The sequence below is a fragment of the Parasteatoda tepidariorum genome, chromosome 9 (genome assembly GCF_043381705.1).
Source record: "Parasteatoda tepidariorum isolate YZ-2023 chromosome 9, CAS_Ptep_4.0, whole genome shotgun sequence".
Taxonomy (NCBI): Eukaryota; Metazoa; Arthropoda; class Arachnida; order Araneae; family Theridiidae; genus Parasteatoda; species Parasteatoda tepidariorum.
This window is the reverse complement of record NC_092212.1, coordinates 79,624,266-79,640,005: the sequence shown is the minus strand read 5'-3', so window position 1 is coordinate 79,640,005 and position 15,740 is coordinate 79,624,266. Positions and strand designations below refer to the sequence as shown.

General features: G+C 29.6%; 1 protein-coding gene across 1 annotated transcript in view; it reads left to right on the top strand.

Moving 5' to 3' along the window:
• The window catches only part of LOC107441916 (signal-induced proliferation-associated 1-like protein 2), a 40,049-nt gene that overhangs the window by 20,195 nt on the left and 4,114 nt on the right, over positions 1-15,740 (top strand). The window contains exons 12-23 of the mRNA XM_043047136.2: positions 519-664; positions 755-869; positions 1,762-1,899; positions 2,164-2,279; positions 2,373-2,522; positions 3,398-3,467; positions 5,694-6,300; positions 7,613-7,694; positions 8,322-8,526; positions 9,866-9,942; positions 12,839-12,987; positions 13,529-13,589. Of these exons, the coding sequence (XP_042903070.1) occupies positions 519-664; positions 755-869; positions 1,762-1,899; positions 2,164-2,279; positions 2,373-2,522; positions 3,398-3,467; positions 5,694-6,300; positions 7,613-7,694; positions 8,322-8,526; positions 9,866-9,942; positions 12,839-12,987; positions 13,529-13,589 (1,916 nt within the window). The remainder of the gene's footprint in view (positions 1-518; positions 665-754; positions 870-1,761; positions 1,900-2,163; positions 2,280-2,372; positions 2,523-3,397; positions 3,468-5,693; positions 6,301-7,612; positions 7,695-8,321; positions 8,527-9,865; positions 9,943-12,838; positions 12,988-13,528; positions 13,590-15,740) is intronic.

Below are 15,740 nucleotides of genomic sequence, written 5' to 3'. Positions count from 1 at the left end.
TCTTTTAGCTATTAATAAATTATTTTTTTAAAATCTTATAAAGTTTGGTTATCATTTTGTCTACTTAAAAATCTGCTGAATATTTTTCTTCCCTTATATGCGGGAGAATTATGCATGCCAAAAGATGTGTCATAGCCCCCCCCCTTTTTTTTTGTTGCTATTTTGTCATAGCCTATTTTTTTTGCAGGGTATCCACGCACCTGCAAAGTCATTGAAAATCATGGCAATTCATTCATCAAAAATTGACATGAAAAGTCATAATTTTTAGTGATAAATGTTAAAAAAATCATGGAAACGTTCATTATGGATTTGGGGTATTGGAGTCCTCTTTTAGCTATTAAGAAAGAAGGAAGGAAATACTTTTTTTTAAGTTTGATTATAATTTTGTGTATGTCATAGCCTTTTTTTTTCGCTTCCCCTCACCAATTTCCGGTGTATTTGTAAAAATGTAAGCAGAATCATTGCATTTGATGAAACAGCAATATCTTTTGTTAAACTATTTTTTGAATTCTATTCAGGTTGAAGATTTCAGTAGATCAACTCTAATTGATGTCCTGCTTGCCATATCTGTTGATACTCTTCTTGTGATGGATGAGAATACGCAAGAAATTATTTTTGTGTGTCCATGTGCTTCTGTGCTTGGTTGGTCCTCACAGACTACAAGGTATGGACAGTTAATTAATGATAGATATTTTAGTCCATATTTATTATTATGTGCAACTCTGAAATGTTTTTCTTTCTCTGTTTCTTTTAGTTTAAAAGTATTTTATCATCAAGGAGAATGCCTTGTTATTCGATCAAAAGATCCTGATGTTGATGAAATTCAGGAAATAGTGAGCAGGCTGTTAGCTGTCACTAATGGTGCTGAGGTAAGTAATGATCAACTGTAGATACCATATAATGTTGTTAGATTAAGTGATTTTTGTAGTTAGCTTTTTTAGGTAAATACAAAGTATTCCATAGTTTATAGTTGTGTGTTACCTGATTGAAAACATTCGCTTCAAAAATACATAAAAAGGAAATAAAAGTGACATGTTTAAAAAAAGACGCCCATTTTCGAAACTTGCCAGGTGGAGAAATAACGACATAAAAAAGCCATAAAATGGAAAAAATATTGTTTTAATATTTTATGTACCATACTATTTGATTAACATCATCATAAGTGATGATATGGATTTTTTTAAAATTTTTATATTTACCGAATAGGGCTACAATAAAATTATTCTTATTATCGTTGATGCCTGGCAAGTCTTGGAAATGAGTGTCTATTTATGGCGACTGTTATTTCCTTTTTACATATTTTTGAAGCGAATGAAGTTTTTAAACATGTAATTAATATCTTACTGCTCCAGTTTCTTGGGATTATTGCATAATTGTGTAGTTGGATAATAAGCATACTGTATGCAATTTTAATTATAGATTCATAAACCTGTAGTTAGTGTTGCAATGATTTAAATAACTTGTTTGAAAAAAAAAAAGATTTAAATTACTTGACCTTTTGAAAAAGTTATTACATTAAGTCAGTAATTCATTTGCAACAATTAAATATTACTAAGTATATTTGTTGTCTCATCATTGTAAAATAATATTAAGTATTAATAATTTTTATTGTAGCTTTATTTAGTGAATGTAAAAACAAATATCATCATGAATTTTGATGTTGGTGATAATTAACAATTTAAGTGTGTATTCAATTTTAAATAAAAAAACAATTCTAATTTCTTACAATTTTTATTTTACTTCTTTATTTTTTTATTACAGTCACAAGAATTGATACTCAGAAGAAATAGCCTTGGTCAACTAGGATTTCATGTGCAATTTGAGGGAGTTATTACTGAGGTAGAAACATATGGTTTTGCTTGGCAAGCTGGCCTTCGTCAAGGAAGCCGATTGGTTGAGGTCAGTTATATATCTTATAGCTTTTTTCTAAGATTTTAATAACTAAATTATATTTATATGATATTTGAAAGTATAGACGATTGTAATATATTAGAATTTTAAATGACAATAGTGTAACTTGTTGAACAACTATTGATTTGGTGTGTTAAAAAACCGATGAAACCATATGGAGAAAACTAATATGTTTTGATTTATTTTTATGTGCATATGCATCTTAAATTGTTTTAAAAAATGATCTTATTTATGGTTAAAATGCTTTTTCAGATATGTAAAGTGGCAGTTGCAACTCTTTCTTATGATCAAATGGTAGACCTTCTGAAGACATCAATGACAGTTTCTGTGACTGTTATTCCTTCTTTGCCAAATGAGAGACCTCGAAAGTAAGTGAATTAAAAGACATTCATTTACATACTTTTGAAATGAAAATTTTGCTTACGGGGATTTAAAAAATTTTTAATTATCTTTTTTTGCAGAGGTTGCAACCTGCACAATTGCAGTTATCTCTCCGCTGGAAGCATTGGTGATTACGAAAATATAGATATCTGTGATCATGGTGAAAGCCATCACAAGACGGCCACGCCTCGTCAACAATCAGCTTTTCATTCTCAGCGAATCAGCTCTAGGTATGTTAGCAGTTAGAACTTACCCCTGTGGCTGAATCGCGTCGACATTGTCGTTGAAAGTTACAGAGTTCTTGCAGAAAATATTTTTCTTTCGGAAAGAAAGCATTTTGGTTTTCTTTTCTACAGAAATGTACGAGTAAAATTTGAATTGTGCATTTAAATAATAACTTTTTGGCTCGTTCAACTTATGGCGATAGTATGCAGTTATACGATTGCTTTTCCGACAGTTATTGATTTTCACATGGATTTTAAATGTCTCAATATATTTCAAACAATATGGAAAATTCAAATTGTGCATTTGCTTTTTAAGGCAACGATTTTATTGTTTTTTAGCAATTATTGTTTTTGATTTTAATTGTTTTTAAATTTATTTATTAGGAGAATCAAAGCTTGAAACAAATGAGCATTTGAGTAACCTCTTTTGGAAGAGTTTGAATTGAGTGTTATCGTAAACGATCTGTTTTTCGGTATTTACTGCTATGGATTTCATGCTTTTTAATCATTTTTTTGTTAATGTGATAATGCTTTACAAAATGCAATAATGGAAATCATTAATGCGTTTTTTCTCTCCAATTAAATGCGATTATCGTTCATACTATTAGAATAAAAAAAATACTGCATATTTAATGAAAATAATGTTTTTTATTTTTATAAACACAGCGTTTTTATTGCTTTAAATTAACAATGTGTATGTTTGTTATTATTGAAAGTATCTTGTAGAGAGATATTAGTGCTAGATAATTTTGTCCCAGAAAGCCCGTAAAAATTCTGTCACAAAGGAACTTACCTTCACATGTGGCTAAAATAAATCTTTTTTCTGCATTTTTTTATGGTCTGATGATGTTTGATTAAAGAGTTTTGTTTTTCTTTTGTAGAAGAGATGCTCATTCGAATTCTCATCCAAATAGAAGTCCGTCTATGGATCGTATTTTACCAAAGCCTGATGTAAGTAGTCAGACTTTTTCTTCATTTAAATGTTCTTCTTTCTTTATAGTTTGGTTTGGAAGTTAGTCATGGGGGGGGGGGNAACATTTAACTAGGTTAAAACTTGCGGAAGATTCTGGAGAAATTTTGAAAATTTCCTGAGAATACAAATGCAACAAAAAATATACAATCTGCTGAAAGATATAGACCAGTTTCGACGGGTCAGAAACCTGGAGTTACCAGGGAATTTTATTTTAACCTCAAAAATCAGGGAAAGTTGCAATTTTTTTTCTCAAAAACCTGGAATATTCCCTATATTATACCTGGAGAATAACCAGTCTTAATATTGTCAGTTACAGTAATCAATTATTGAGATTCGATTTAAACAATTCTAGCATCTGTTACAATTATTTGTTATAAAAATTTCACATTTTAGTCACATTGAAATGTTCCCTTCCTCATTTAATATTTTTTTTACACAGAAAATATAATATTTCACATTAGAAATAAAAGATTCAAAGTTTTCTGATGAGAATATGGTCTCAATTTTCATTGAAATTTACCCATACCTGGTAAAGTCATGGAATTTTTTTTCTGAAATTGAGTGGAACCTTGATAGACAAATTACAAATAATGAGATAAAAGCATATTAATGAGCTGAAAAATTATTTCTTACAGTTTTATACAATACAATTGAAACAACTCGTTACTTCAGTATTAATGCAAGTCCCGTGATTGTCTGTTTTTCAAGTTTTAAAGCTAGCACATTTCACTGTTTGTGCAATTCACTTTAAATCAATCCACTGCTAGCTTTATTTTTGTCTCTTGCTTTCGTCCCTTTCTCATCGTAACTCTAAATGTCTTATAAAATGTTTGTAGTTTTGTAAAAATCTACTAGTGAAAGTTCAATTCTTTTAAGTAATTTTTCTTATTAGACATAGAGAGACATTTCTCTCTGGTGTTATGCTATTTTTACTATAGGAAATCGAACCTATTTTTATTTTTCTGATAATTTCAAGCATAATGCTATTGATTGTTAATAGTTCAGATTTTTAATTTAACTTGCAAGTTAAGAAGTGAATGTACCTAATGTATATCAGGAGTGGATTAATTTTTGTATTGGAACTAATTTTTTACATAATTCAGTGTTCCTACAGTTCATAAAAGTCCTTAAAAACTGCTTAGTTTTTATTTTGGAAAATAAAAACCCTTAAAAGTACTTAATTTTTGTACAATGTTTTTAAAACTCTAATTTTTCAGTGTCGCTACCCTTGATGGGAATGGTTTTTTCAGTCTTACAATAATATTTTTGAAAAAAATCATTCTTTTATCTCCTAGAATGAGACTATGCATTTGAGGGTACAGCATTTTAGAGAAACAAAATTTTTGGCATAACTGAATATTTATCAGGGTTGGTCCACAACTGAATATGTGATGCATGTCTAGCAGCGAAATATTAAAACTTATTTTAATAATTTCTTCCACACACACACCCCCCTCCCCTCCAAAAAAAAACTTTCTTCATTTGTTACTCTTTTTTTTTTAATGTATGAAATCATTAATAATGGAATATGGATTAGTTTCATAGATGTTAACATTTAACTATTTAAAAATATTTTTAAAACCAAAAAGTTTGCGAAAATTGCCTGGTCCTTCTTTGGCGAACCCACTTAGTTAATATCAGTTAGTTTGGCGAACCCACTTAGTTACATTATAATAAATTTTATTTTGTTTTATTTATTTTTTGTAAGAAAGGTAAATAATTGGCACTGTCACTGGTATTTTTGATGATAAATAATAATACTATTTTTAAGGTCTTTAATTTTTTCATGTCCTTGTTTTTTTCAAAGAAAAGTCCTTTATTTTTGCTTTGTTAAAAGAGTGGAGTTATATAGTTTAAGTATTTAAATCTTATAAAAATACATTTATACCATAATTTGGATATTAGTTACAATTTATTTGCTTGTCATTAATATAAATTTTGTAAATTGTGAAATAGCAAAACTATCATGAACATGTCTTTCTTGATTCTCACAACCACCGAATGTGAGCTCTTAAAAATTCTGTGTATGTTTTGTAATTAATCCCATAGCCACTTTTGCCATCAAAAAGTCTGTAATAAGGCATCATTTTATAGCAGAGTATTATAAATATATATCTTAGAACTTCAAAAAAATGATTTATTCAGTAAATAATGTTTCAAATATTTCTATTTAATTTAAACTTTATTCCATGTTTTCTATTTAGGTGAGAACAATTTTCTCCGATGCAAGACGGGACCACATTCAGCACCATTCCATTCTATCTCTCAGAAACATTCAAGATTCATCTCAAAGCATTCTACCATCACGGTTGACCGCCTACGCCGGTGTTGGCAGCTTGTCCTCGGTCGACCGAGAAGGCAGCCCTAAATCGGGGACAACATTTCCTACTCCTAGATCATCTCCAGTTTACTTGTCCAACTCTCATGATCACGGTCTTCCCACATACGGCAATATTCAAAGTCACTTGCACCGGAGCTTCCACGACAGAAACCGCAATGGCATTTCTCAACGTCTCACCCATATTGGCGGTTTAGTGTCCGCCCGCAGTGAACTTTCTCTCACCGAGGTTAATCCATTCCATATGAGGACTCACTCTCATCAAAAAATATCTGTGTGTCCGCATTCTTCATCGAAGAGTTTATCTCCCACTGATAGTTCATCTGTCATGCAGCGATCGCATCAAAATTCACCTCAGTCACCTCCATCTAAGCAAGGCAACTCATTTTCTAAACGATCTCCTTCTAGTGTCAATTCGGATTATCATTCTGATAGTTCCAGTGACTGGCAACAAGGAGGGACCAGTAGTGCAGGTATGTTGCTTGTGAACTACTTGAAGGTAGTTTTTTTGAAAGATTCATATGAAAAATAACCTACATGAAAATATAATTGTTTTTACTCTTGTTAGTTGAAATTTTTAATTACAAAGAAAAATCATTAAGCTAAAAAATTTGATTTAAGTAAGATTTTGGATAGTTTTATGGCATATAAATATCTTATTATTTAATCTTATTGTTTGTTTCATGATTGTGTTGAAATGCACTTAAAAGAATTTAAACATCATTATTTTATGCAATTAAAAATAATTTTTTTGAATTTTTTTTTATTGCTTTTACAAATTTACTTTCTTTTGAGCTACATATTCATACCTGCCGAGTAGCCTGTATTTTACGACTATCTTCTGTTTACCTGTATATTCTCAAATTTCTCCGTATTTGTTGAAATTTTAAAAGAAATAAAAATGGCAATAAAATATTCGCTAGTGACAAAAATTCTTTTCTTATTCCTCAACAGATGGTGCTATTGCCAGTACTGCAGTACGCTGAGTGCTTATAGTTTATGTAATAAATACGTAATGGTTTTAAAAGAAAAACTTCTTTCGATTAAGATTTATTTGCATATTTTTGACTTTCCTACATGATTATGCATGATGTATCAAAGCTTTACGCACAACACGAAAAATGTTGCTAGTAAAATCTCCGTTATTTTATTTCTCCAATGTTATCCATATTTCTTAAAAAAGTTTTTCTTTTCTTTTATTATTTTAAACTTGGGTTTTGAGAATATGTAAACTAATTAGTAAAACAACAGCAAAGTTTTAAATTAAATAAATTGTCAGGTGCTGGGGTCATTTACTAAAAAATTTTTTGAAAAGTTATTTGTTCATTAATTTTTGCCAGCCAATTAAACTGCGTTTTCGATTGTCAGTTTTGTCTTTTATGTTAACTTAAATTATGTTTTTAATAATAATTAAATCTTATATTATTAATTTTAGGTTACCAGCATTCTATTATTTTAAGATAAATATTTTTCTGCTTCCTGACCCTGTTAATCTATTACTAATAAATCAATATTGTTAAAAATTTTAAAAAACCTATTTTTTAATTTATTATGTAGTATTTATTAAACATGAAACTCTCACCTCAAAAATAATTTTTGACACAATAATGAATTGTTTAAATTGAAATAGTTAATTAGATATTAAAAATGGTTTAGTTAGTTCATACCCTATTTATCACGTTTACATTTTTTTGTATAAACAGCTGTGATTGTTCAGGTCTTTGTATTTATAATTAAAAAGCATTTATTTTGCACTGTCCTAAAATTCAATAAATTTTCTTTTAGATGAACTTTGTGAATCTCGGGTCAGCAATAGTCCTCACAGGCACGTACCGGATTCTAAATCACCCCAATCACTTCTGTCCAGGTATGTCATCTTCATTTTAAAATTTATATACAGTTAAACACGTTTATAAATTTTTACGTGCTTTGCCCCATTTTCTACTAAGCTTTGTCCTTATTCTATAAGAAAATGGATGTTAAACACAAATACTATGGATTTTCAAATGATACTTTTTATTATTTTATTTATGTATGAATAGTGATTAGTTTAATTAAAGTTTTAAGAAGAAATTAATTTTAATTAATACTTATTAGCAGCTTATTTGTAAATCTGGTAGTTGCTTCTTAGGGCAAAATTTGAGAAGTAAAGATTTAAAATAACAAAATGCATTAGCAACCCTTAAATGTTAGCATTTTAACAGTGTAATGCATAAAAATTTTATACTTAAGCTTTAAAAATATACAAGATCAGTGTTTTTCATTTTCAGAAGATTGCTATTTTACTGTTTAAGCTATTTTAAATAGAGATTTAAGCAGTATTTATTTATATAGAAATTAACTTAAGAGTGCGAATATGATACTTGAGTGTGAATATGATCAATTGAAGTCTATTTTTTATGACTTAGCTTTTATAACTTTCCTGTTTAAATAACATAATTAACTATAAGAAAAATAGAACTTTTCATATAACTTTATATTTTTATTATTACAGAAAAATTCCTGAGTCAACACAATCAAAACTAAGCAGACTAAGGCCTGGAGTTACCAGCTGCCACTCTCGACCGTCCAAGCCAACTGTAAATTTTATTGCTATAGCTAGCAGCGGCAGTAGTTGTAGTGGAAGTACAAGTACTTTACAAGAAGACTTGTTTAAATTAATTAATCCTGAGTACCTTGATAGTGATAGCAATAGTGAGGTAAGATTTTTTTACACTGGAATGTTCATGTTTCTATGTTAAGGACTTATGTTGACTTTCTTAGAACATAATACTAGTCTTAAAATATAAGCAGGGCAACTAACCACAGGCAACTAAAATGCAACTATTTTTGGCATAAGGCGACTATGGCAACTTATTTTGCCTGACAAGGCTAAAAAACAACTATTTTCAGGAAAAGGAGACTATTGGGAGACTTTTCTAAACTCCTAGCGATGAATTTTTTTTTTAAAGCATAAATTGAGTGCAAAATCTGAACCCCACAAGATAGTTTCTGAACACACTGAACTTTTTTTTCTTATAAAATAAAAAATGTTGAAAATTTAGAATTGCAAATTTGAGTCTTCACTTTTTAATTCGTTCAATCCGCACAGACTCCATTGTAAGTCTATTTCATTTCTCGATCGCCTTTTTAATGATTATTGCTACAAAATTCCGCTTGATTTTTAAAAAAAAAATATATATATATAAAAATTTAATATATTACGATGCGTGAATTTCGAATTTGAGTAATCACTTTTTATATATATAAACATTTCCGCTTATATAAAAATTATCATATTTGTAACCAACTTGACGGAATGGATCCATGGTATGTGACAATTAAGTCATATTTTTGATGAATTTTTGTTCTTAGCTGGGCAACTATTTTGCTAGTGTTTTGCTACTATTTTCATGTTTTATTTTGTCCAATTTTTTTTCTGTGGCAACCCTGTATAAGCTTATTACAAAAAAAGGACCCAGTGGTTAGAGAATTGGACCCTGGTCCAGAGGGTTTTGAATTTTGGCTCCACTAATACCCATAGAGTACATGAGATAAACGTGTTCTCAAAATCTGTGGAATCTAATTTCTTGCGGTCGATAAGTGAGCAGTACTATGGATACAAAGATTTGGGGAAAATTTAGTCCTGTTTAAAGTATCTCCCCTTTAGATCAATGTCTAAATTCAGAAAGTGGTTTCATGTATGAGTGGTGCTGCTATCTATTGGTGGGGTTCTGAGTTAAAAGTTTCTTTCTTCCTAGGAGTGCTCCCTTGTCAAATGAAAAGAGCACATTCCTGCTTAATTTGCAAAAGGCCAATGGCTGACGAGCTTGGCTTGTTTAAGAGTCACCAGAAACAAGAAAAAAATGCAGTGCTCCCTTGTCAAATGAAAAGTTCACATTTTTGATTTAATTTTCAAAAGGCCAATGGCTGACGAGCTTGGTTTGTTCAAAAGTCACCAGAAAAATGAACTGCAAAAATTTTTTTTCTCCATCAGATTTTGTTCATTCTGTCTTGTAAAAAAAAAAAAGATTTATATTTTGGTTTTAATATTTTTAGGATCCTCCATCATCTCATTTAGATTCGGACACTGGTTCCAGAACTCATCTTTCCACCCCATCATCATCATTAGANTTTTTTTCTTTTTTTTTTTTTTTTTTTTTTTTTTTTTTTTTTTTTTTTTGAAAATTCAATCGTTAAAATAAAATAATCATATTTATTTACGATTTTCAAAGATAAACAAAAAATTCAAACTACTTTCTTGCTGCTAACCCTTCCGTATTTTTACTTATTTTAGCTATTTTCTCTTCACAGAAAATAAGATTTTCCGTATTTTTATTCGTCCGCTGGATAGCTCGTATTTTTGCAATTCAGACGTCATGACCCTGTTGTCTGGCATGAAAGCAAACGAAAAAAAAAATAATAATAAATAAAATAATTGAGGTGGATTTGGGGTGAAAATATTTATTTGCTCATTCAATTAGTCTTGTAAATTTTTATTTATTATGTCTAAACAAAAACAATACAAACAAGCCTTTTAGAAATCCCCAGTTCAGCCTCTCGCGATTTTAATATCAATCATCGATTTTCGTATTTACCTGATTTAAAAGTTCACAATGCGATTCTTATTTACGCTATTCAAACATCGTACATTATGATTCTTAGTTGCGAGATTTAAAAATCCAATATCGCGTTTTGCATTTATGCATTTTTAAAATCGCAATTTTATTATCAAACATCGATTTTCGTATTTGCCTGATTTAAAAGTTGAACGTTGCGAGTCTTATTCAGACGATTTAAATATCGTACATTGCGATTCTTATTTACGAGATTTAAATATCCAATATAGCGATTTGTATTTACGCGCTTTTAAAACCCTATTATGTAGCGATTCGTATTCACGATTTTCGTATTTGCCTGATTTCAAAGTTGAATGTTGCGAGTCTTATTCAGGCGATTTAAATATCGTACATTGCGATTCTTATTTACGAGAATTAAAAATCCAATATAGCGATTTGTATTTTTTCGCTTTTAAAACCCTATGTAGCGATTCGTATTCGCGCGAGCTTAAAATCCTATGTCGTGACTCGTATTCGCGCGAGCTTAAAATCCTATGTCGTGACTCGTTATTGCGGTTGTAATATCAAACATCGATTTTCGTATTTATACGAAATCCAGTCCAATATAGTAATTTGTATTTACGCTTTTTAAAACCCTATGTAGCGATTCGTATTCATGCGAGCTTAAAATTCTATGTCGTGATACGTTTTTGCGGTTGTAATATCAAACATTGATTTTCGTACTTAAACGTGCTTTAAAAATTAAACATTGTGATTTGTATTTGCGCGACTTGAAAATTATGCATCGTGATTCGTGTTTACGTGCTCTAAAAATTACGCATCATGATTTGTATTTCTGCATATTTTAAAATTCTATACAGAGTTTCATATTCACGTGATTTAAAAGCCTCATATCCGGATTCACATTCTCTCTATTTAAAATTAAGGCATGTGATTAATATTTATATATTCATACAAATTAAAATTAATCATCAGGATTTATAATCACATGGTTTACAAGTTTAAAGATCTCACTCTTTTTGTCAAATTTTTGTGTGTGTATATATATATATATATTCATTCATTCTTGGATTTCCTCTTTTTTACTTTCTGACTACTCTCATCCCTGAAATATTTAAAAAGTTCATATAGTGGATTTGAAAGACCATAAAGTGAAATTGCATAAGATAGCTGACACCTTAAGGATATCAAAAGGTAGTGTGTTTGCAATTTTTCTTAAAAAATTTGAGCATGCGTAAGTTGCTTTCGAAATAGGTGCCCTGCTTTCTTAGACCGAACCAAAAAGAACATGTCAAAACTCTGTTTAGAACTTTTAAAGCGTGATACAAATATTTCTTTTACCGATTTGACAATGAATGAAACATGACTCCACATCTACATTCCATAATCAAAAAAACAGCTGAGTGGAAAACAGCTAGTGAAATTGGTCCAAAGACTCAAAAGTCAACAACCAAGGTTGCCATTTTTGGCCTCCGTATGTTGAGACGCACATTGTATTTCGTTCATTGACTATCTTGAAAAAGATTATACTATCAATAGTGAATATTGCATGGAATTATTGGATCAATTGATCGTGGAAATCAAGAAAAACGGCCTCACATGCGAGAAAAGTGTTTCACCAAGGCAATGCCCCATGTCACAAGTCTGTGAAAACAATAGTTAAATTGGATGAATTATGCTTTGCGTTACTCTTCCACCCACCATACTCTCCAGATCTGTCCCCTAGTGTCTTTGCAGATCTCAAAAAGATGAAGGAAAGGGAAAGATATTTGGCTCAAATGAAGTTATTTTTGAAACTGCTTTGAGAGCAAAGACATTGTTCTACAAGAAAGGCATCAAAAAGCTAGAGGAACGTTGGAACGAATGTATCTTTCTTGAAAGGGAGTACGTTGACAAATTAAGTTAACAAATTAATAAAAAAAAATTTTTTTTCTTAGCTTAACCAGAGACTTATTGAGTGATGTGTAAGCGTTTTCTAAATATTACTCCCTGGTACTATACTCCATGTTGGACCGTGACCTCCCTAACAATTAGACTACAAAGCAGTCTGTCTCATGCCTTCATTTTCCAATTTATTATTTTCAAGCTCTTGAGGTCAATTTCAAAATGTGTCCATCTCTTCTTTAGTCTTCCCAGTTTTCATTGACCAAGGCCAATGAATATTTTTCTTTAGTGTGTCAGTTGTCATCCATTTTCAACATTGAATTTTTTTTATGTCTTTGTGATTTTACGCAGCTTATTATATCCTTTTCTTTATGCTGAAACAGCTTTTGAATTTCTTGGTACAGTTGAATTGTTTTATTAGTGTATTGAATACTTTTGATAAAATTTGAAAAAATTGTCAAAGGACGAATAATTTTAAGACTGTTGTTGAAATATTATATTTAAGTTTTTCATATTTTGACCTGTTGCGTAAAATGACTAATTTTCTTCCTTTTTTTTATTTATTCAGGCTCTCTCCACATGTGATATCAGATAGAGTTCAAAATAAGTTCAAACCACTGCCACCTCCCCCTTCATCCCCTTCCCTGCTTTCATTATCTGACAATCGTGACATGGATTGGAGCAATCTTCTCTCATCTGCTTCAAAAGGAAATGAAAGTAAGTCATTAAAAGTGATTGAAAAATGCCCTTTTGTATATGTTATGTTGTGCTAAATTGCTGTTTATAAATTATTTTGTGAATGAAATGTGGTTACTGAAATAGGAAATAAAGGTTGCAGGATATTTAATTAAATTATTATAGAATGTAATCACACTCAGAATATTATTGTAGTACAACAAATTAGAAAGTAAACTCACTTTTCATTTTCTTAAGTTTTATCATTAATAATTTATATATGTCACGGCGAAAGATCTAAATCGGTGGTTGTTGACTTTCACCGGTGAATGTCGACTAACACCAAATACGTCGGTGAAAGATTGAATATTTCATTACATTCTTGTACTTTCATTCTTTTCAATTCATATTATTATTCCAAATTATGATTGAAAGAATATTAATAATAGCAACTATAAAACTTCATCAGGCATCCACTAATGGAAAATGCCTTAGTAAATTTTTAAAATAAATTGCATTTTATTTTAAAAATAATTAGTTATTTAGTTTATGCATTTGGCTAAATTTGCTGATCATTTTCTAGATTTGCCTTTGAATGCTGCCTGGTTAGAAGAAGCTGAGAAACAACTAGGGTTAGACTGCAAGTAAGTCTTATATTATTTTTAACATTTGCACAGTTCTAATTTTTTTTTGCATTCTGACTGTATATGTTGCATTTGCAGTTTTTCCTTTTCTTCGTAAAATGCATTAAAATTAATTTTAAATATTTATGGCTGAAGTTGCAAACTATAACTGGAGAAAAACTTGTTTAAAAGAAATACTACTTTTTTACAGAGATACCAATTTTACTAGATAATTAAATTTCACCTAGCTTTGTTTGAAATTTTCATTCTATATATTTTATAAAATTCACTAAAATGTGAAGTTTTTGAAAGAAGTCCCTGTTAAAATAAATTTTACTCAGTTTACTGATTGATTGAGTATTTTAATAAGTATTAGTAAATAGTGAATTTATTTCCATTTATCAGTTAAAGGCTTATTTTTTAAAGAATATTTTAAAATTTTCCTTTTTTTTCAGAACTTGCAATTTTTAAATAAATTAAAGAATATGTTAAAACTATCATGTATCTTAAATGAATTTAAAAATGTATTTAATGTAAGAAAATATTATGTTTTCAAATTAATCCATTTAATGTTCAGTTATAAATGGAAATAAATTGCAATATGTGTAATATCCAAGAATGAGATTCTTCTGACATCTTGGCTAAATTTCTTAACCTTAGAAAAATTTTTAATATTGCTGCATTTTATTTTACTTAATAATTATTTTATTGTCTTTAGTTATGACTTATATATAAATGTACACATAAAGTGAAAAGGAAAAGAAAAAATAAATATATAAATAGTTTTAATGTTTTCTCTTTGTGCAAAATAGTTTCACATGATTTATTTATTTTCTTCATGATTTTAGTTCATAGGTATTTTCAGACTTTTTGTTCCAACTTTCATGCCTAATACAGATTGCTTTAAAATATTTTATATATTCCATGAGAGTTAGTATTAAATTTAGATTGTGTCAAACCTCCTGAACTTTTTTCTTTTTCATGTTGACAGCTATGGTTTTGATTATTAAACAGAGATGCCAACTATTATGGATTTTATGACAACATTACGCTATTGCGGGCTACTCCCCCAAAATTACGGAAATTTTTTTTTTAACTCATCCAAAAGTTTCATTTTTATTCTATAATATTTCCTTTTAAGAATCATTCTCATTGAATCATATTGGTCGATGAGGACGGTGATCCGAAATGCGTTTTTGGATGCAGTGAGAATGCTCCTTATAAACGTGGTGCTTCTAGCTCTCTCTTTAATGACGTCACTCTTTCGATCCGTCATGTCAATAGCACAGAAATAAGCGGTACTTACTGTCAGCGTAAACAAACGATCTTTTTTGTCACGCTATTTTTTAACGAAGATTTAATGAGCAAAAAAGCCATTATATGTGAATAATCTAGCACTCAATGCAATGGAACGTCAAGCAAAAAAAGCAAAGGCAGGGCTGCCATTGGCGACTAAAAAGTCTACTAAAGCGACTCTTTTAAAGCAATAGCAACTAGGGCGACTATTTTAGTAGAAATATGAGTAAAAACAACTAATTTGCAATGAGTTGCATAAAATCGTCGACTTTTTAAGCCAATTAGCGACTAAAATTAAGAAAAACTTCTTGAGTTTCCCTCTTCCCCCACTTTTTTTTTGCCGCGCGTTTTCATTTCATCCAAACTTTATTTTTCCTCACTGATGTCAAAAGCAAGACAGACTTGTTTAACCAATCACTAATGGAATTGGAATTTGTCTCACTTTGTCTTTTCTTATAGAAAAAGCAAAAGCATTAACAAAAAAGTGTGTTTTGAAAGGAAATTTTCTGATGCTGAGATAAGAGCTGCAGAGCAAAATACTAAATTAGATTTACATATAACAGATAAATAAAAAAATTTTGAAATTTCAGTTTTTTATTTTGTGTTCTATTATACAAGTATGTAATTATGTACCTTTTTAGGTCAATCTTAAACTCAAATTTTATCTTTTTTTAAACAGAACAGTTTTGGAATATGAATTATTAAAATAATTATATAATGAATTAATTCTTATTAATTTTTAATTTATAGTACCATCAAAATAAACATTAAATCTTTAATATAAAAATTATGAGGTAAAACTTTATTATTACTGAAAATCATTATAAGTTATGTGTGATTATTACTGAAATCATAATTTTCAAGTTGGCATCTCTG